General features: G+C 47.2%; 1 protein-coding gene across 2 annotated transcripts in view; it reads left to right on the top strand.

The window, feature by feature from the left end:
• HNF1B (HNF1 homeobox B) overlaps positions 1–22166 on the top strand; it is a 58951-nt gene that overhangs the window by 16303 nt on the left and 20482 nt on the right. For both annotated transcript variants that reach the window (NM_001131325.1, XM_054535103.2), the window contains 1 exon segment: positions 18327–18487. In NM_001131325.1, coding sequence (NP_001124797.1) covers positions 18327–18487 — 161 coding nt within the window.

Raw genomic sequence — 22166 nt, forward strand, 5'->3', positions numbered from 1 at the left:
AGCAGACATCATTTTCTTTTTGATCTCACACACCAGGGCATTCCCCCTAAGAGGCAGTGAGATGTGTCCTGGCCCTGGAACTGGAAACAGAGGTGGTTGCTGTGCTAGTGCCTGAGATGCAGGATGCTGGGGTCAAAGACTTGTGTCCCCATCTCAGGCTGCCAGGATGGCATGTGTGCCGTGACAGAGCTCCTGAGTAATGCACGCAGGCAGACAGCGGGCTGGAGCCCAGCATTCAGGGGTGGCTTCTGTCTGTAGAGCCGCATGGCACTCTTCCCACCTCAGTGCCCACAGCCGAGGTATGGTCACTAACCAAGCCAGAAATGTAACTGTGTGCAGAATACCGAAAAAAAAAAAAAAAGGCCGAGTGCAGTGGCTCATGCCTGTAATCCCAGCACTTTGGGAGGCCGAGGCGGGCGGATCATGAGGTCAGGAGATCGAGACCATCCTGGCTAACACAGTGAAACCCCATCTCTACTAAAATTACAAAAAATTAGCTGGGCGTGGTGGCGGGCGCCTGTAGTCCCAGCTACTTGGGAGGCTGAGGCAGGAGAATGGTGTGAACCCAGGAGGCGGAGCTTGCAGTGAGCAGAAATCGCGACACTGCACTCTAGCCTGGGTGACACAGCGAGACTCCGTCTCAAAAAAAAAAAAAAAAAAAAAAAAAAAAACGCTCTGTGGGCTAGGTGTGGTGACTAACGCCTGAAATCCCAGAACTTTGGAAGGCCAAGGCGGGCAGATCACTTGAGGTCAGGAGTTTGACACCAGCCTGACCAAGATGGTGAAACCCCATCTCTACTAAAAACACAAAATCAGCTGGGCGTGGTGGCAGGCGCCTGTAATCCCAGCGACTCCGGAGGCTGAAGCAGGAGAATTGCTTGAACCTGGGAGGCGGGAGGTGGAGGTTGCAGTGAGCCAAGATGGGCCACTCCACTCCACTCCAACCTGGGCAACAGAGCAAGACTGTCTGAAAAAAAAAAAAAAAAAGATCTCCATGTTGCTGAGGAGAGCCCAAAATCCACGGTCAGCACTAGCAACCCCAAAGACTGAGCTGGCGGGAACAAGGCCCGAATCCCCCCACACCCACTCTCCACGCTCTCCCGTCTCCAAACACCGGCACCTGAGCCAGGAGGGCTGGCAGCACCTTGGAGACGAAGCTTCCCCAGAACCCTCTTCCTAGAGAGGAAGAGCAGCCTTTCTCTAACAGCACCTTCCCTCCCAGCCATGCTTACCACGCTGTGGGCCACTTGCCCACGATGACCACGGTGTGACCCTAGTCCTGGAATGTCCGGCACAATAGGGGTGGCAGGAGGAGCACTCTGCCTCTGTCAGCGGCTGATTGGTTACAAGATGCCCTACAAACACATTGTCAGCAGAGTCAGCTGTTTCCAGCGTTGCCCCTCCTCGGCTTTACAATCACACACCAGCATGCGGCCAAGGGTTGTCATGGCTTTGTCTCCCTTATGCATGCTTAATTGACAATTAAGTTGGGGCTTTGAACCAGCCTGGCTGCCGCTGCTGGGCCTTCATCTTTCCAGGGAGTGTCACAGGGGCACCCTTTGTTTGCTCTTCTTGGGGGCCTGAAGTTACTGTAGCAGGCTGCAGGCAGCCATTTATCTTCAGCCTGGAAGGCCTTTATCCGCCCCCACCCTCTATTCCAGCTCTTGGCCAGCAGGAGCTGTCCCTGGTTATAGGCCCCATGACAGCCCATTCTGAAGCCATTGAGCAGGTCCGGAGTGATGGCCTCTACCTCCCTTCTGGAGATGAATCAAGAGAACGGCCCCCAAAAGGTCAGAGGGCAGGGCGGCGGCAAGGAGAAGGACTGGTTGGAGCCTGGTGCTTGTATTGATTGGCTCAAGGAGGAGGAGGAGGAAGTTGGCGCGGGATGGAAACTTGGCTAGCCTTGGCCCAAGCCATGGTATCTGCTGTGTGATCTGTGGCGACCTTGCTTCCTGTACCCTTTGCTCTAGTCGGCAGCAAGCTCACCTGGCCACTACCTTGAGGAGGAGAGGAGGGGTAAAAGGTCTTCATCAGCCTCCGCTCTCCCACGCGTGATGTCCTCACTCTTGTGTCACCTTTTGAGAGGGAAGTGGGGACTTATTCTCCTGGAAAGAAAGTGAGGCACAAAGAAAAAGAGAAGAGGCCCTGCCAGGAGGACTTTCAGGGGTCCTGAACCATAGCCCCTTTACGAAAGAGGAGACATTTATTTCTGTGGGTGCTGCTCCTCCCTCTCGCTGAACTCTATTCCTCCCTCTCCAAGCCCAGTCGACTTGACTTCCCTGACGTGGCTTAGAGCTTGAGAAACAGAGAATCCTGCCTCCTGCCCCTCGCTCATCCCCCTTCACAGCCCCTCCCAGGTTACCTGAGGGAATCTAACCCTGGGTCTCAGACCAGCCAAACTCTCGGCCAGGGTACCTATGTGAATGCTGTTGTTTTCCCTAGCACTGAATTCTGCAGGACCCGAGGAAATCTCCAAGTTTCCAGTGGCAAGGTAGTGACTCAAAGAGAGGAATTCTAGTGGCCATTGTTGATGGAGCACTTCCTTGGTCCCAGGCCCCCGGCCGAGTTCCTCTGTGCGTCATCTTATGTGACCCGCACAACAACCCTGCAGAGTAGGAGCCATCTGTAGTGTCATCTTCATTTTACAATCAAGAGAAGTGAACTATTTAGAATGGAAGGAATGTGCCCAGGTTCATATTCTTAGTAAGTGGTGGGGAGAGGTTTTGAGCTGTTGCACTGTCCATCTCTTTTTGCTTTATGCAGATGCTAAGAACTTTTCAGGCACTAAACCCAACACAGAGAGAGAGAGAGAGAAAAAAAGAGACACACACACACACACACACACACACACACACACACAGCCCCCAGCAGTTCCTTTTCCCACATTCCTACCGTTCCCCTCTAAATGACACTGAGGCTTTGGGAGATCATGGCCAAAGAGGTGGGGTAAGGGTGGGAGTCTCCCATTCTGGCTAGTTTACTGCTTCCTCCCCAACCACTGCCCCTGACCAAGGCGGATTCTGTGCCCTGCCCAGGCAAGAAATCAAAGCCCCCTCTTTCACGACCCCATCCCCATCTGTGTGGGGATTTGAACTGCCCTTGCAGTCGGCACTGTCTGGGCTACTAAATGCCTTAACAACTTAATGGGGCTTCTGAGACAGTGCAAGCACCTTAGCTCACCTCTGGGAGCTCCGCCCCCTCCCTGGGCAGCAGACAGCGGGAGGGGTTTATGAGGGTAGTTGTAAAAATATTCATCTCAGCAGCAAAGTTCCTCATGGTAAATAAGGCCTATTGTCCCTAAGTAGCAGATTATTTCAGTTCAGAAGAGAGATAAATCCTGCCTTGAAATGTCTGCTATTCTAGGAAACACATTCATACTGACTTGAGGTTTAGTGGTGGACATGGGTGGCTCCAGCATTCTCCATCTTAGGGACTTTATCTGAGTGCCATTTTATCTCTTGAATTTGAAGGTCATTTTATCTTGTGGGTACCACCCCATCGGCTGCCACTAGATTGGGGAAGACAATCAGGATATTAATGAGATTAAGAGGCCTAGCCTTCAGGGTGTTCTGCTGTCAGCCTCCCCCTGATAGGGGACCAGCCCCGGTCTGCATACAAAGAAACCAGGCTGCTGTGCTGGTGGGGCTCCAAGCCTCTGCACAAAGGGGCCAGGAGATACTGGAGTCCTATCACCAAAGGGTCATGCCTAATCCCCCTGAAGGATCCTTAGACGATTCAAGGACTCCTTGCCGCCTCCAGTGAGCTCTGAGGAGGAAGGAAGCTGCCTGCAAGCACACAGCCCTGGCCTGCAGCTTATGGGAGAAGTGCTCTTGGAAACTGTTGAAGGTTTGATGGGAAGTGACAGGAACTTGGAGAGAATTAAGTATCACAGGTGCAGAGAGAGGCAGAGATCTGTGCAAGGGCCTTTGAAGCTACCTGCTTAATGGAATGGAACAAGATCTGGCCTTATGCCTCTACCTATTTTTTCGGGGGAAGTACAAACACAAATGAAGAGGAGAGAGAGAAATATACATACATATATATGTATTTTATATATATACACACACACGTGTACATATAGAAGTTATATACATAAAAGGAATGCAGCCCACAAATAAAGTCAGATCAATCAGTTAGTCATGGTTATTATCCTAGCTATTCATAAATTCTCTAGAACAGGGATTGACAAACTTTTTCTTTAAAGAGCCAGAGAGTAAATATTAAGTATTTTAAACTATTCAGTTGTGATGACTCGACTGTGCCTTTGTAGCACCAAAGCAGCCATAGACCACAGACATGGAACTGAATGAACATCACTGTCTTCCAGTCAAACTTTATTTTATGGGGACTGAAATTTAAATTTCATATAATTTTCACATATCATCCTATAGTCTTTAATAGATTTTTTCTCAACTATTTAAAAATGTAAAACCCATTCTTAGCTTGTGGGTCATACAAAAACAGGCTGCTTTGGCCAGCAGACCAGTTTGCTGACCCCGCTGTAGGACAATAGTTCTCAAATGTGGCCACACTTTAGAATCACCCAAGGGAGTATCTAAAAATCCCAGTATCCAAGCTGCACCCTGGACCTGTCAGAACGTCTGGGGAGTGGGACTACGCATCAGTAGTTAAAACTTTCTAAGTGATACCAATGTGCAGCTAAATTTGAGAACCAGTTCTAAGGTTCTCAAATTTAGCTTCTCAAATGTGAAAGTGCATGCTAATTCCCTGGGGCGGGGGGTGTTAGGATACAGATTCTCATTCTGTAGGCCTGGGGTGAGGCCTGAGTTTCTGCATTTTCAACAAGTTCCCAGGTGCTGTTGAAGAGGATGGTCTGGGACAGACTTTGAATACTGGGGGTGGATTAGCAAATAACTCCCCTTTGCCTTCCAACCTGTGTAATTTGCCTCACCATCACCAGCCTTGACATCTAATATGGGGAAATGCTCTTTTAAATCCAGCCGGCACAGCGATAAAATTACAGGCTGTGGAGGCAGACCCAAATTCCAACCTTAACTTTGGCACTTACTGCTGTGTGACCCTGGGCAAGTCTCTGGAATCTCTGTGCTTTGCCTCTTGAGATGTGGAGACATCCACTCATGCAGATGCTGGAAGAATTAAATGAGATAATATATATGTAAAACACTCTGGACGTAACAGGCTCTCATAAATAGTAGCTGTTACCATTCCTGGCAGAGGCTTGTGGTTTGTGTCTTTGTTTTTTTGTTTTTTTAGTTTTTTCCCTCTTTCCTTGTCCTTCTTGGAGGTTTCATTCAACCTTGATTTTTAAAGAATTTGAGTATCTCCAACTAGATATTCATCTTGGTGTTTGCAGCAAACTTAGGCTGGCTTCTTGCAGCACATTGGGTATGAGGCAGTCTCCCGCTCTTCCTAGACTTCTCTGTGACATCCACAAGGCATATTGAGTGCCGTAAGGCATTTAGTACAAATTCAGGAAACAGTGAGGGGAAGCTGGGAAGACCATGGGTTGGTGGGGGCAGAGGGGAGGGTCATAACCATGTAGCAGGAGGTCAGGTTCATGATGTTCATGAAGTCGAGATGACCATGAATTTCCTGTTACTAACAGGGCATTTTTCTTTTTTCTTTTTTGAGACAGAGTCTCGCTGTCTCCCAGGCTGGAGTGCAGTGGCATGGTTTCGGCTCACTGCAAGCTCCGCCTCCCGGGTTCACGCCATTCTCCTGCCTCAGCCTCCCAAGTAGCTGGGACTACAGGTGCCTGCCACCACGCCCGGCTAATTTTTTGTATTCTTTTTTTTTTTTAGTAGAGACGGGGTTTCACCGTGTTAGCCAGGATGGTCTCGATCTCCTGACCTTGTGATCCGCCCGCCTCAGCCTCCCAAAGTGCTGGGATTACGGGCATAAGCCACCGTGCCTGGCCATTTTTCTTTTTTAATTAAAGGAGGTGTGAGTACCCCTCTCATGTGTATTGCTTGTTAGTAATTAGCCCTGGGAACCTGCCAGGTAGAGGAGTGTGGGATGTTCCCAGTGGAGGCTGCATCTGGGAAGCTTAATGGCCTTCGTTCTTAGAAGGGAAGTTCCCCCAAACTTCAGGCGAAGGAGCATTTAAGAAGGAGAAGGTGCACACAGCCCCACGGTGAGCAAAGGGAAACCTCAGAAGCTCCTAAGGGCCAATTTTCTGGAAACCTCTCCCCTCAACCTGTGAGCATACATCTGCTTCAGGTACCTTCCCGTTACCCTACGCTCCGACTTCAGCAACCTCCGCAATAGCACTCTTGTGTGAGTTCAGCCACTGAGGAATCAACTGGCAAGGGGGGACTCGATGCCTCCAGTGCTTTTGGGAAGTCAAGAGTCAGTTTTCTCAGGACTTGTACTCCGCATGTTCTTCTGAAGTTGGAGAAACACCGTGCAGATGGTCTTTAGCATGTAGACTTTCCCAAGGGAAGTCTACCTGAGCCAAGTTGAGCTGGTTATGGCCAGTCCCTTCTCAGGACCAGATTCAGATGTGTGTGTCTGGGTAGCCAAGTATAGCACCCAAATCAGGCTTGGCTTGGGTTGTGGTTCTGTCACTATCCGGCAGTGTGGCCTCAAGTTATTAGCCTCTCTGTCCCAATACCTATCCCCTTTCGGAGTGCTGTTAGGCTTACATATGATCGGACACACCCAGTGCCAAGCACAGTGCCTGGCAAGGAAGGTTAGCTGCCATTACAGTATTATTGAATTGACTCAGAAACTTCAGGGTGTTGAGAGAACGGAAGAGCTTGGGTTCTCCCTGGGTTCTTGACAAGGGTCTTACCTTGTAGTTTCACTCTGGAAGGATTTCCCTTTCCATGAACCCTGCTTGTCATTTGAAACATCAGAAACAAGGAACTAAGTATTGGCAAGATCTGTGGTTCCCAAATCTCTCTCCAGACCACATAAAAATCATCCAGGGAGCTCATTAAAAATAGACATGGCTCCCTCCACCCATGCACACCTTTGGAATCAGAATTGAGAGATGAGGGGTTCACAGGCATAAGAACTTTTGACAAAAGCCCTAAGAGATTCACCTAGAGTCCCAGCTGCTTGTGAGGCTGAGGTAGCAGGGTCACTTGAGCTCAGGAGTTTGAGGCTGAAGTGAGCTATGGCAGTTGGGTTGTAGACAACAAGGAACACAGGCTGCTTATTTTTGTCACCTTCCATAAAACACCTTGAGATAAATTAAGCACTTTGTGCCCATTGGCGCCACTGCAGTACAGCCCGGGTGACAGAGTGAGACCCTGTCTCTAAAAAAAAAAAAGGGAGAGAGATTTGGATGAGTAGTCAGGGTTGACATTACTAGGCCAGATGGAGCAGGAGAGTTCCGAAGGGGTTGAAGGTAATCCTCATGGCCCCTTGCAGAAATGGGAAAGGAGAAGCAGTCGGGGTGAGGGGCCTTGGACTAGGATTCAGGAGATCAGAGCCACCAATGAGCAAGGGTGACCTTGGGCGAATCATTTAACTTCCTGGGAATTCTGGCAAATGAGGGTGTGGGACAAGGGCCTTTCCACTCTGACAGGCTATTATTTGGAGACTGTGTGTTGCATCCAGTCTTGGGGCCCAGGACTCAGCAGCTTGAAGTGCAGAGGGAGGCTTGCCATTGTGGTATTTTATTGTGAAACTCATCATCTGTCTCTCTCTCCTTCTCTCCCTCACTCCCTCGCTCCTTCCCCATTTCAGGAACTGTGTGCTGTTAGAAGTCTTCCACCTTTATTAGGGATCATTAGAGCTTTACAACACCAGCAGATTGGGTGGGGCCAGTCACAATAAACAGATTTATAATGGGTATAAACGAGACACCTATAACTGCTAGAGGTTAACACTTTGAGGGCCTCTGAATAGCAGCTGGCATGCCCATGCCTTCTGGCCCTGTCCACTGCAGGGTGCCTCTTCCTGCTTGGCACCCATTGGACTGGGTTGGCAGTGAAGCCCAAGTGAGTTCTTGTTCAGCAAGAGTGGAAAACCCTTAAACAACATCTCCTATTTGTGTAACATCAGTTTGCACGATGGGCACAAAAGTGCTTAATTTATCTCAAGGTGTTTTATGGATGGAGACAGAAATGAGTGGCCTTTCTTCTTCATTGTCTACAACCCTACAGCCAGGGGAACTAGAGGGTTTGCATCCCTACCTGTAAACTTTAATCTCACCATGAAGAAGAAGGTCCCTGAAGTCTCTGAACACCTTGCTCTCTATGTATGTATTCTGAGTGGCAGAATTGTGGGCTGTACCAACATCTGAGCCTGAGGTGGATTTCTTCACCATTGTGTCTCCAGCCCATAGCCCTGTGCCTGGCACACGGTAGACACTCCATATATTTGTGAAATAAAGATATCTATTATAGAAGACTTCCTGTCAAAGCATAGGCAGAAACCCCGTTTTATAAATTTGGTATTCAGTTTAAGAATTAAACTGAGCCTAGGATTAGTTTTGTTTTATGTAGCATATATGTGCTATATAATTATATATATATATATGTATATATAAAGGCATATTTTCTCTTCTCTAGAAACAATGTCACCCAGCTTCAACCCTATTAACACTGCTTAAGTATACAGTTCACAAATTAATGTCGACATTTAACGTTACCAGAAAGTTTTCGAAGAACGTATCATGAGTTTCTCCCTAACGTTCTAGTAGTAAACTAGTCTACTCATTTAATTTAGTTCTACTAGTTAGTTTAATGTTCTACTACTTTCATTCGTTTTAAAATCTCTTACCAGGATCCCTAGGGCAAGAAAAGAGCAAGAACGTCTCCTCTTGTGTTTCCATTGAGCAAAGTGAGGTCTAGAAAAGGGACTGGACTACTGCAAATCAATTATCTGGACAGACAGAAACAAAACTGCCCTGCTCTGGGCAGCCATCAGGTCTCTGGTGGTGCTCCCTGAGCACTTGGCTGGTGCTCCTATCTCAGTGCCCAACATCTGGTGTTGCTTGGGACGAGCCTCCTTGGTCCTACCGGTGATCGGCAGCTATCTGTCATGATGATGGTGATGATGATGGTGATAATGATACTGATGGAGATGCCCTCTGTGACAGTGATGAAGAGGCTGGGATCTGGCTAGGCAAATCCCTATCACAAGGCAGCTCTGACACTTGCCAGACCTCAAAGGATCTTCTCCCTGGGTATCATCTCCCAGTATGGTCTTTGTTATGAATAGGCTGTAGTGGAAAACCTCTCTTTTCTAAGGCAATTTTATTAGCCCTTCAGTCACAATACAGATGTCTGTTTATAGGACCCTACTTTTGTGTGGACACCCAGTGGCTGAGTCTGCTGATGGCTTTATAGCCTTTCTCCCTTTGCCAAGACCCACTGGGAGCATCACCATTCTCCTTGTCTGCCAAGCCTAGAGGCCTTTGTTGCAGCCATATTATCTCTGCCAGCAAAGGCAGCTGCTCAGAAAATACCAGACCCCGGGAGCCAGACTGCAGAAGGGCACTCTCTGTCCCCACAGCCTTTAGGCCTAAAGATGTCCACCATTAACCCTTCTTAGTTTTACCCTAGTTTCTTTGGAGAAAGGGACATTTAAGTTATTCATGTTGCCACAGTAAATTCCCATTAATTGACTCTTCTCCTTATCCCCAAATCAACCCAGTGGCCCCCAAACTCAGTTCTTCAAATGTGAAACTGCCCAAGTCTATCAATACTGTTTCTTCAATTTTGATTATATTTTAATCTCTCTCTCCTTTTCTCTTACTCCTCTTTCTTCCTCCTTAAAAAGAATGCTTGCCTCTCCTTGCCCACAGAAAAACAGGGAGAGGGAGGCCAAAGCAGAAGGACTACTTGAGCCCAGGAGTTTGAGACCACCCTGGGCAACATAGACCCCCCATCTCTACAAAATAATAACAACAACAATAATAATATTAATAAATTAGCCAGGCACGGTGGCATGTGCCTGTAGTCTCAACTATTTGGGGGGCGCTGAGGTGGGAAGATTCCTTGAGCCCAGGAGTTCAAGGCTGCAGTGAGCTGTGATTGCGCCACCACACTCCAGCCTGGGCAACAGAGCTAGAGCTTGCCTCAAAAAAGAAAAGAAAAACTGGGAGATTTAGAGGATAAATGAATATACTCCAGTCACTTCACCACCACTCAACTCAACAGTCTAAAGGTGAAAGTGATGTGGAGTCATCAGTCAGAGTTTAAGCATAGGTTATTCACTCATCATTTACTCCTTCAACAAGTGTTTACTGAATGCTTAGCATGACTCTGCCAAGAAGAAAATGGAGAATACAGACAAGGTCCTGCCCTCATGGGACTTACATTACAGTGAGGGATGCAGCCAAGGAACAAGTAAACAAACCTGCAAAATCATTTCAAGCTATTAGTGGGTCGTGATGTGGAGGCTCTACATATCTGGAGCCCATTTGGGGCTTATGAGGAAGAGGGAGATGGGTCAGCTTTGGAATACCACTGACTTGCTGGGAGACCCCCTAGCAAGGAGCCGTGCAAACAACCTTGTCCTCTCTGAACTTCAGTTTTCCACTCTGTCAAATGGGTGCTTGTGACACATTGAGAAGCAGATGGGTGTAACATACTCTTAGATGTGAGGACTGCCCAAGTTCTCAAGTGCCAGGCTGGTTCCTTTTACCTATAGCAGCAGTCTTCAGGCTGAAGTATTCGTTGCAAACCGCCTGATGTTTGCCTGCAGAAACTGCCACTGTAGTAAGGATGAGGTGTGGTGGCACAGGTAGACCTTGTGGGGGAGGACACACAGAGTTTCTGTTGCTCTTCTACCACCCCACATGTGCAATTTTTTCAAGTGCACCATGCACGTTAGCTTCTGTTCTCAGCCAAGGTGCTTTTGATGAAAGATTTTTTTTCTTTTCTTGGTTACGTTTGCTTTGATTTTTTTTTTAAATAAGAAAACCAGTTTGTGGGCTTCCCTTAAGTATCACTCAACTTTTACTCCTTGAGTCAAGAATGTTTACTGTCCCCGCAGGCTTGTCTGTATTTCTCCTCTTATGAATTGAGCTCCTAACTAAGCCATGTTAGGTAGAAGGGGATCCGGAATTGAAACCAGCCCAGCATTTAAATTGCTTTCATCTTGCATCAGCTTTTTCTTCCACATTTGCAGATTTTTAATCTTCTAAACTCTTTGCAAACATGAATCTTTATCCTCGCAGAGGAGGAAATATTAATAAGAGCTAGCAAAAGTCCTGTGCTACAAACAAGGAAACTGAGGCAGCAATGCTAACTCATTCCAAAGCTTTCATTTCTGGAGTTCTCAATTTCAAGCCAGGGATTTGTTCACATTCTTTTCTTCCAAATGGGCCTCTCAGAAGTTCACCAGACGGAATCATTTGTCTCTCTGCCTGTCCTTAAGAAAAGTAACGTGTTTAGGGAGAAGGTAGAGTTATCAGGACACAGTACTGGGTCCGTCAAGCCTGGCCCAGTCTCTCCCTGTCATCTCCCCAACATAATGATTTGGCTTCATAGAAAAGATGGCTGTGTCTACTCATAATTTATGAACAATGAACATAGTTATTACCTTTTGGAAGAGCTTTCTCCTTCGCATGCTCTCTCCTGCCTGAGTTTAAATTCCCAGTTTCTAGACCCAACAGGGCTGGGCTGCACTCTGCATGAGGTTAGAAACACAGGGGAAGAATGTGTGTGACAGAGCCCCAGCCAGTTGAGTAATGTTTACTCTGTTGGTGGCTGGGACGCTCACTTACGCTGGCAGAGGTCCACCAGCCGGAGGAACATTCCTGCATTATCAGGGATGGGAGGTTGGCTCTGAAATGTCAAGGGTGAAAGGCATCCCACCAAATTCTGGGTGCAGCTCACAGACTTCAGTGAAAGGAATCCCCAGGCTTCAGCGCCAAAAGCCACATCATGGGCAAGCTGAGCCCCACATTGCCCGGGAATCCCCACTTTCCTCATTTCTTCTTACTAAAAGAACAATTCTGGTCCTGTTTTCCTGGTTGACATTGCTCTTCTGTTTACCCAGCAGAACCAGTGCATCTCTGACATTATTTTATTCATTCATTATTCTGGCTTGTGAAGAAGGAATATCTGTATGCCCCTTTCACAGACAAAAATGCCAAGGCTCAAAAGTTAACTGACCCAGAATCATCAGAGAGTTACGGCAGAGAGAGAGAGAGAGAGAGAGAGAGAGAGAGATTGTTAAAGTGTCTAGAGGCTGGTGCCCAGTTGATCTCTGGAATCATGGAATTGGGGTCTCAGCTGTTTTTCGAAGCTCTTAGAGCTGAATTACATCGCCAGGGGCTCTATGAGCTGTAGCTCTAAGGCCCTGAAGCACAGGTTTCTGCAAAGTCTCCGGTGAATGGCACCCTGAGCAGCTCCTCTCTGGGGTCCTCCTGTAAGGCAGTCATGTTTGTCTTTGAACACATAGGCACAGTAGGGTCTATATAACCTGACATACGCAGCCTAAAAATCACCAGAGTTTGCTAAGCCATGTGATAAGAACCACAGGGCTTGTGGGAAAAACAGGATTAAAAACACAACACTTGAGGCCGGGCACGGTGGCTCATGCCTGCAATCCCAGCACTTTGGGAGGCTGAGGCGGGCGGATCACTTGCAGTCAGGAGTTTGAGACCAGCCTGGCCAACATGGTGAAACTCTGTCTCTACCAAAAATACAAAAATTTAGCTGAGCATGGTGGTGGGCGCCTGTAGTTCCAGCTACTCAGGAGGCTGAGGCAGGAGAGAGAATCACTTGAGCCTGGGAGGCAAAGGTTGCCGTGAGCCGAGATTACGCCACTGTACTCCAGACTAGGTGACAGAATGAGACTCTGTCTCTGAAATAAACTTTTAAAAAAAGCACAACACTTGAAAACTTCCCCAGCGACACATTTTTTTTTTTTGTTTTGTGATGGAGTCTTGCTCTGGTCACCCAGGCTGGAGTGCAGTGGCGCGATCTCAGCTCACTGCAACCTCTGCCTCCCAGGTTCAAGCAATTCTCCTGCCTTAGCTTCCTGAGTGGTGGGGATTACACCACTATGCCTAGCTAATGTGCGTACCACCATACCCAGCTAATTTTTGTATTTTTAGTAGAGACAGGGTTTCACCATGTTGGCCAGGCTGGTCTCGAACTCGTGACCTCAAGTGATCCACCTGCCTCGGCCTCCCAAAGTGCTGGGATTACAGGTGTGAGCCACCGTGCCCGACCAACACATTTTTAAAAGATAAGAATCCAATAAAAAGATTACCAGAGTTTTATACCCGTTAAATAGTTAAGAAATATATAAATGCTGTACAATAGTAAATATGGCAAGTTTGCCTAGGGAAGTGGGCATCAGAAGGGCTGCGGGTTGTGAGTTACTGTGAAGCAGTGGAGAAAGGGTTATCCGAAATGGGAAGGAAAAGATGTGACTCCATATTGCATGGATGTGTCTTACCAGTGCACACAGTGGACCGAGGCGGCTGGTGGATGTTTGAGGAGCGCATATGTACACACAGGAGCATTGTTAGTATTCTCCTATGTGGTTCCATTCAGCTGGATGCAGGTTTCTGAATTCACTAAGTGTTTTCCAAATGTGAAATTGACATTGCACTCAAATTATCCCCAATATGTCAATATAATTGGAACAGATTTACACTTTCACTACAATAAATACAGAACTGATTGTATTTTCTACTTCTGCTAGACGTGATGCTCCTTGTCTGGGGCTTGGGTGCTCAAAGCTGCTGGGGTTTCATTCCTTCAGTCAGTAAATATTCACAGTACCAGGCAGTCTGCTAGGCTGTGAGGATGCAACAAGTAAAGACTCATCTCTTTCTTTAAGAGGCAGAGAAAAGTAAACATATCAGCGTGCATGCAGGGTGACTGACTCCTGCCGTTAAGTCTCTCTGTCTAGTGCATGTAAAATACAAACGAAGAAGCAGCCATCTCCCAGGATGAATCAAGAAGAGCTTCACAGGGGGGCGACATGTGACACGAGATGCTTTCCAGGCAGAGGGAACAGCAAAGGTGCAGAGGCAGGAGACGGTCAGGCCATTTGAGAAATGCATTAAGGTTGTGGTGAGAGATCATGCAAATAAAACAGACGAATCACAAAGGCCCAGTTCTGCCAGTCTCAGGTGTTGGGGCTTTTCTGGAAAGCAGTGAGGAGCCATCAGATGTTTCCAAGCAGGGCAGAGGCATGGTGTGACTTTGTTTTAGAAAGAAATCCCAGGCTGCAGCAGTGTGAAAGGCACCCTGGAGATGGTGCTGGCACAGGAAGGCAGAGCAAGGATGCTGGCTTCTTGGAACCATGCACCTCTGCCGTGCCTTTGGCACTTCTGACCAGCCATATTGGATAGAAACCGAATGATCTGCGTCTGTCCCATATGCTGTTGGGAATCCAGGAATAACCCAACACCCATGATGCTGATGCCTAGGAACAGAGGAAAGTAGATGATCTACTCACCAGGGCCTCAGGGATGTCTCACCTCCACCTTGGATGGCTTTTGCTGCTGGACACACTTGCTGTTGTTCATAGAGCCAACAATGGGGACGGAGCCAATCAGTGGCTTGAGCTAGGAAGTAAGTGGAAGGTGAATGGCTACCATCTGCCACCGTCATTTCTCCTATGGGTCCTCTGTGGCTATTAACCTGGCATCTTTGGTTAATCAATATTAAACCAGAGCCCTTGTCATATTTTCACTTTAAGAACTTGCATTGGTGAAGGAAGAAGGGAAGATGCCATTCCATTTCTTAATGCTCCTTAGCACAGTGCCTGGCACATGGTAGGTGCTCAATAAAGTGGCATGACCTCAGCCTTCCTAAAAATGTCTTTTAAACAAAGACAGTCCCAAAGTAGGAGGAATTGACGTGTTTTCAGCAACTGTTATGTGCCCAGCATGGTCTGGGTATTTGGACATCCATTAACTCATTCCGTTCTCTTCCCAATGACCTGACGGATGGATATTGTTAACGGTAAGGAACTGAAGCTCAGGGAGGTTAAGTAACTTCCCAAGGTCACACAGGTCTTACAGGGTAGAGCCAAGATTTAAACCCAGGTCACCTGGCTCCAGAGCCTACACACTTTGCACTTATTTTTGTTCTCACTTCAAGTGCTCTTCTGAGTTTTTGAAATATAGGAGGACTGGCCTCTCCTTCCTCTAACAAGAGCACCTATTTTTGGTGTACACCTTGTGATGCACCCCCACCCCGCCCCCTCATAAGATGGCTGGCTGCTTACAGCCACCCTCTCAGGGGCCAGTGATTGCCACATTCTTGGTGAGAGGAGCATCGTGGGAACAGCTGCAGGTGGATCTGGGGCTGATGAGCAGCCTTGTGCCTGGCTCCTATCACACTGCTGTGACAATGGCCCCCTCCCCATAGTGGGCAGTCCTCTAGCTTATAGATGAGGAAGCCGGTGCTCACCCAAGAAATTGATAGCAGAGCTGAGATTCAAACAGGGATCCCCCAGTTTCCAGCCAGGCCTCTATCACTTAACCAGAGGCTTTTAAAGGAACGTTCAAAGGTCTAGGCTCATCTGTCTTTTGACAGAGCAGCTCCACCGTTATATTTCTTATATAATAAAGTTTTGTTGGGGAGAAAACAAAGTGTAAAAACCACAGCAGCCTTGGAATATGCTGCCTGGATTCTAACAAATGGCTCTTGAGTCTCTCCTGACATGCTCACTTGTAAAGAAGCCTTTTGTTTCCTGCGGAAATCCTTGGTTAATTATTTTTAAATAAATAATTGCGTAGCCTTTGGTAGGGGAGAAGCCTCCCTGTGACCCATATTTGATCATCAGAGGGCTGGCCCTTTTCCGTCAGCCAAATTAAATAGGCTAAATCCAGAGACTGTTTGACTTGAGACTGAATCGATGATGGGGACAGGCTGGGAGGTGAAAACACACCTGACTCCCAGCGTTATCACCACTCTCTCAGGAGCAGAGCCGCTCGGGGAGGTAAATAGCTGGTTAGGGAGTCAGAGAAAGCAGGAGAAAAACAGGGTGAAGTCCAGTTCCTCCAAAAGAACAGAGCAAGAGGGCAGCGGCTAGACCTCTCTCCCAAGTTGCTTCCAGGGCAAAGCATCAGTGGTTCTGCCAGGGTAGGATTCTTTGGAAACTGTTCTCTATGGAAAGATAATTCCATTCAGCGTTTAGAATCTGTCCTAAACCATCTAGAATTCTAGGATCTTAGGGCAAATACTTGGGGTCCATTCCTATACCAGCTTCCTCCCCACAGCATCCCCACCCATAGTTGCCATTTATATGGCATTTTGCAAGAAACTGTATAGATGTTACCTCTAATCCGAAAACAGCCCTGTTGAGGATGCATTCTCTCCATTTTTCTGGAGGAAACAAAGGCACAGAGAGGGAAAGTAATTTTCCCATGATCACAGATCTATTAAGAGCAGCATCAGAATTTGAACCTGAGTTGGTTTAGCTGCAGAGTCCATAGTCTTCCCACTGCCCCTCCTTGATAGAAAATTCTTCCTTTTATTTATTTGAAATCTGCCTCCCTGTTTTCCATTGGACCTAGCTCTGCCTTCAGAGCTCATAAGGTTCAAATCTCTTTCTTCTTTCATGTAACAACACTTTGAACTGTTGGAAGCATCCTGCTGGGAACTGGGTGGCAAATGTGAGTGAGGAAAGAAGGCCTCATTTAATCCAATGGGATGGCATCGATGGCAAACAGGAGACGTGGGGGCTCCAAATAGGTGCACAGGAGGACAGGGGCCTGGGCACCGGCTGTTGACTTGGGGAGCTGGACGCTGTTCCTCCTTTTAACTTCATGATTTCTGTTCTTCCCAAAAAATGTAGTGCCTTAAACCAATACACCAATTCCAGCGCCATCCCACTGTCACCAACACCCCCACTAGCAGCTCCTTGATTCAAAGAATGGGGAAAATGGCCAGTAGAAAAACTCATAGAGCAAGCATCAAGCCACTACATACTTGGTCTCGAAGGTTAGAACCCAGCTTTAGCATTTGTTTTGTTTTTTTTTCCCCAGCCCTCTTAAGCTCTAGGTCATATCAGCCTTAGGTAATGTCCTTAGGAAGATCCAAGGAAAACTGGCTTGGGGTTCATCTAGTCTCATCTTGGTAAACTTCATCTTAGTGAATTAGAGGCAGATTATGACACTGATTATGGTAGTGTGTCTGGCCCCTGGGGAAACTTCGTAGCCTCCTCTGGAAGGTGGGGCTCTAGCTAGGGCAGGGGGTGGGTAGATGAAAGAGCAACAACAGAATCAGTATACAGGGATGGTTCATCTTGGGAAACTGGGCAAAGGAAGACGTGCAGCCAAAGAGTTGGTCCACTTATCCAGATGATTCCATGCCTAGAGCATTTGGTCTCTGCAGGACAGGGTCCTCCAAACCTTTTTGTCAAATCCAAAGTAAAAAACAAGAACACTGTCTTTCTAAGCACTGAGCTTAGGGGTGAGATGCCCCATGTACCCCCAACCTTGTCCTTGACTGTTTCATGGGCACATCAAGCAGGACTTCCATCTGCAAACTGGACCCAGGCATTCTTTTGGCTTCCTTCAGTTGCCTGATCTCTGTCCAGAACTTTTCTTTCCTGAGAGCAGACCTCCATTTTGGTTCCTGAGCAAGAGGGAGGGTCAGAGCAGTGAGGTTGTAAACATGTTTTGTTCTACCCTTCCCCTGCGAGCAAACTCCAGTGGTTTACTAAGCATCCACATCTGCCTGTGTGTGGTGCTGCCTGCCCCACCTCCCGGCAGACGCACCTTTCCCTGTGCCCTGGAAGGCAGCCAAATGGGACCCCAGCAAAGGAATGTGAGTTCTACAGCCTAGCTCCTAGACGCAGCCTCATCCCTGTCCTGCTCTGCCTGTGTCTGTGCCCCTGACCTCTTGGGCCTGGCCACAAAGGTGGCACACAGAGACTGATGCCTAAGCTATGGCTCTTTCAAGGGTCACTGGACAAGGGCTTCTTCTTCGTCACATGGGTCTACTTATACTTTGCAGCACCACGAGAGATGCCAGGGAAACATTTCTAGAAGGCATTTTAAAGAATAAAAGAAATACTCCAGCCAGTAACAGAAGGCTAGTCTCAACCCCCAAATCCTCAAAGAACTGTGCGGAAGCAATAACAAACAGAATCCATCCAGTCATTCATTTATTCATCAGAAGTTTACCGAGTGGCTATTCAGTGCCAAGGCACTGGGGATACGTCAGTGAACAAAACAAAAGAGATAAAAATGTCCTGCCCTCATGGAGCTTACATTCTAGGATTAAATAGATAACATGCCATATTTACCCTGGAGAAAAGCAGCCGATATTTCTTGTGGGTGGACAGGGGAGGAGAAGGCAACTTTATTTTCTTATTACCCACCCTTGAAAACAAGAGGTGCCGAGTCATTGTTCCAGGGCCCTGGTGGCACTAATGTTCCCTATTGGGTTTGTATTGTTTTGCAGGAGTGCGCTACAGCCAGCAGGGAAACAATGAGGTCACTTCCTCCTCAACAATCAGTCACCATGGCAACAGTGCCATGGTGACCAGCCAGTCGGTTTTACAGCAAGTCTCCCCAGCCAGCCTGGACCCAGGCCACAATCTCCTCTCACCTGATGGTAAAATGGTGAGTACACCTGGGCCATTGTCGCTCTGGAGCTGATAAGATAAGAGGCAAAACAAACACAACTTCTCACAAGGCCTGCCTCAAACAATGAACCATTGTAGCCCCATAGGGGAAAATGAGGGCTGTCCAGAGTTGGAAAGGAGAGGTAGTGCTGGTGACCCAGCCTTTGGCGGGTAGAAGAGGTGTTCGGTTTGAACCCAGCCAATAAATCTGACAGAGTTCTGCTCTCTTTTTATTGATTGAATGCCTCATAAAGGAGCAAGCCCGGTGGGACACTGTTTGTTTTGGGGCTTGCCAATGACATTTGTGTTGATAAAATGTTCATTCATCCCTACCCCCAAGGCCTCCAAAGCCAATTTTTTAACTTAGAGAGCACCTCACTTTGACACAAGCCCCCTCTTCCTCCTTACCATCCCCTTGGTACTCACAAGAAGAGTCATTAGCAAGTCAGGATGTGGTGGACAGGAGGCGATGGGGAGAAGCTTCTTGAATGGAACAGTGAAAGACATGGGGCGCCATGACAGCGAAGATCACAGCACAAATGGTAGATGGGGTGGGGCGATGCTTAGGGAGGGAGAAACACCAACTTTGAAGTTACAATTGCCCAGGTTCAAATCCCAGCTCCAGCTCTTAATATCTGTGTAGCCTAAGCAGGTTACTCGACTACTTATGATCTCTTCCTCATCTATAAAATGGGGGCGGTAACAATAGACTTGGTGGGGGCATGAGTGTGATAACATTTGAGAAATACTGTGCAGTGTTTGCCATAGGAAATAGTCAATAAATTGCAGTATTGTTGTTGTTGTCGTGTTAATGTCAATATCATTCTCATTAAATGAAGTTTTCTATATCTGTAACCACAGCTCCACACCCAGATGCAAGTTTAGCACACTTTGTGAAGAATGGACAATTTGAATTTGAATTTTCTACATCAAACTAGATTCTAGGCCAGGTGCAGTGGCTCATACCTGTAATTCCAGCACTTGGGGAGACTGAGGCAGGTGGATCACTTGAGGCCAGAAAGTTTGAGACCAGCCTGGACAACAAGGCGAAACACCATCTCTATTAAAAAAAAAAAAAAAAAAAAATTAGCCAGGAATGGTGGCATGCATCTGTAATCCCAGCTACTCGGGAGGCTGAGGCGGGAAGCTCACTTGAGCCTGGGAGGTGGAGGTTGCAGTGAGCCGAGTTCACACCACTGCACTCCAGCCTGGGCAACAGAGTGAGACTCGGGTGTCTCAAAAAATAATAATTAATAATAATAATAAAATAAATAAAACTAGGTTCTAATTAGGATTAGGTTCTGATCCTGTAGCAACACAAGTGCAGGAGAGAGTGGCTTATGGGAGAACAGGAGCATTACGACACTGGCAAGGGTAGAGAATGGAAAGCTCTATTCTTTGGGTCATGCTCTGTTTTTCAGGGGAGGGAGGAGCCGCAGGTTCCTGACTTTCATGCTGAAGGTGGGGCTGCACACATTCCCAGAGTGGGGGCCAGGATGGGTGAGGGCAACAGGGTGCAGAGGCCATTTTAGATCTTGACGTGTGTGCTGTGTAGGCAACACAGAAACAGTGAGTCACAGGTGATCAAGTCCCTGGCTCCCTGGAGGAAAAACAAAGTGTGGTTTCTGAGGGGAGCACTGACCCGGCCAATTCTGGTTTCAGAGGACCTGAGCTGCTCGCCCTGGTCGTGGTCTCTGAAAACAAAAATGAAAGGGCATTCCTGGGGGAGGCATTTTGCAGCCCCCTTCTCCTACGCCCACCTATCCCTTAAGAAAGATTCTTCTCCATATGAAGAACCACTTGTGTCAGTTACCTGTGAGAGGCACAGACAAGTCTTTCTGACTTCTCAAGAGTGTCCCAAACAAGTTAGGGTTAAGGATTACCCAGGCTTCCATGGAGAAGGGGGTGTTACGGAAGAAGTCTTGACTTCTCAGTGTGGAAAAACCTTCCAGATCTCAGCTCTTATTGCTTGAAGGTCCTTGGGTTTTCCTACTGAGCTGCCACTCCTCCTTCTAAGAGGCAAGCTGCCTCACCCAGGCCAGGGCCGCTCTAAATGCAGCCTGTGGACACGCTTTTTGCTTCCTGTTCTGATCGCAGTGCTTTAACTGGGCAGTGTGTTACTGGATTGATGATTGACCAAGACTGCACACCTCAACGTTAGCAAACACCTGGAAGCTTGTTTGCAGGGTCTGGCTTTTCTCTTGTCTCCAACACCCTAGTGCATGTGCTGTGTCACTATCATCAGAGGCCCAAATTCAAGAGTCTGTTTTCTTGTTAATATAATAACATGCCATCATGGATCTTGGTCCCCCAAGGCAAGAGTGGAGTATGGTTAAAAAGGAATGCAGGGAAGGGAACCAGTATGTGCATGTCTTGGCTCGGTCATTCACCAGCAGTAGTGTGGACAAATTGCTTAACCTCAGTTTCTTCATTTGTAAAATGGGGGTTAATGATGCCTACGTCATAGGGTTGGTGTGAAGATTGCTTGTAGCACTGTTGTTCTTTGGGTCAGCCCTGTTCTAGGAATGACAATCTCTGCATGCTGACTTTCAGTAGGACGTGCCTTGAAATCTTTCCCCAAGGACTGGTTTTGGAAATAAAGCCAATCCATTTGAACTCTCTGTTGTACTGTCTGCCCCTACCCACCCCCATGCTCAAATGTCACGCATTGACAAAAAACTGGCCAGGTTTAGGGTTGTAGTCTGTGCATGTCGACTCTTAAAAAAAAAAAAAAAAAAGAAAGAAAGAACAAAGAAAAGCACATATTGGATACTTTCACAGTATCAAGCAGTATGTCCTAATGGTGAAAAGCTCAGGCCGTGGTGGTAGATAGCCTGCTTTCAATTCCAGTTCTACCACTTGGGCACACTTCTTAACTTCTCTAAATTTCAGTATCCTTATCTATAGAAATAGGGTTTCTATAAGGTTATATAGATTATAGGTATATAAAGAACCTAGCATAGTGAAGAGACCATAAATGACACCATTAATATAATTCAGGCTCTCCAAATTATCATGTTAGGATCACCACTGATATCCTTAGCAGTGCCCTAGCTTCCATCAGTCCAGGAGCCAAATAGAAAGTAATGGTTGTAGCCGGGCACAGTGGCACACACGTGTAATTCCACTACTTTGGGAGATGAGGAAAGATAATTGCTTGAGCCCAGGAGTTCAAGACCAGCTTGGGTAACACAGCAAGACCCTGTCTCTACAAAAAATAAAAAAATTAGCTGGGCATGGTGGCGCATGCCTGTTGTCCCAGCTACTCCAGAGGTTGAGGTGACAAGATCGCTTAATTCCAGGAGTTCGAAGCTGCAGTGAGCTGTGATCATGCCACTGCACTCCAGCCTTGGCGACAGAGTAAGACCCTGTCTCAAAAAAAAAAAAAAAATTAAAAAATAATGGTTGCATTTTAGGATGGGAAGTAACTTGATCAAGGTTGCCCAAACTTAGTAAGTGGATAAGATTTAAGCTCCAGCAAAACTGGATTTTAACTCTGGCTTTTTCACTTATGAGTCAAGTGACATAGAAATAGTCTCAACTCTTCTGAAGATCAGTTTCTTAATCTGTAATATAGGGACTGATAGTAATAATGCCTGCCCTACTTGTGTCATTATCTATTAAGGACAATCAGTGAAAGCACTTTACAAGTCCTAAAGTCACACACATTTAAATTA

The sequence above is a fragment of the Pongo abelii genome, chromosome 19, assembly GCF_028885655.2.
Source record: "Pongo abelii isolate AG06213 chromosome 19, NHGRI_mPonAbe1-v2.0_pri, whole genome shotgun sequence".
NCBI classification, from domain to species: domain Eukaryota; kingdom Metazoa; phylum Chordata; class Mammalia; order Primates; family Hominidae; genus Pongo; species Pongo abelii.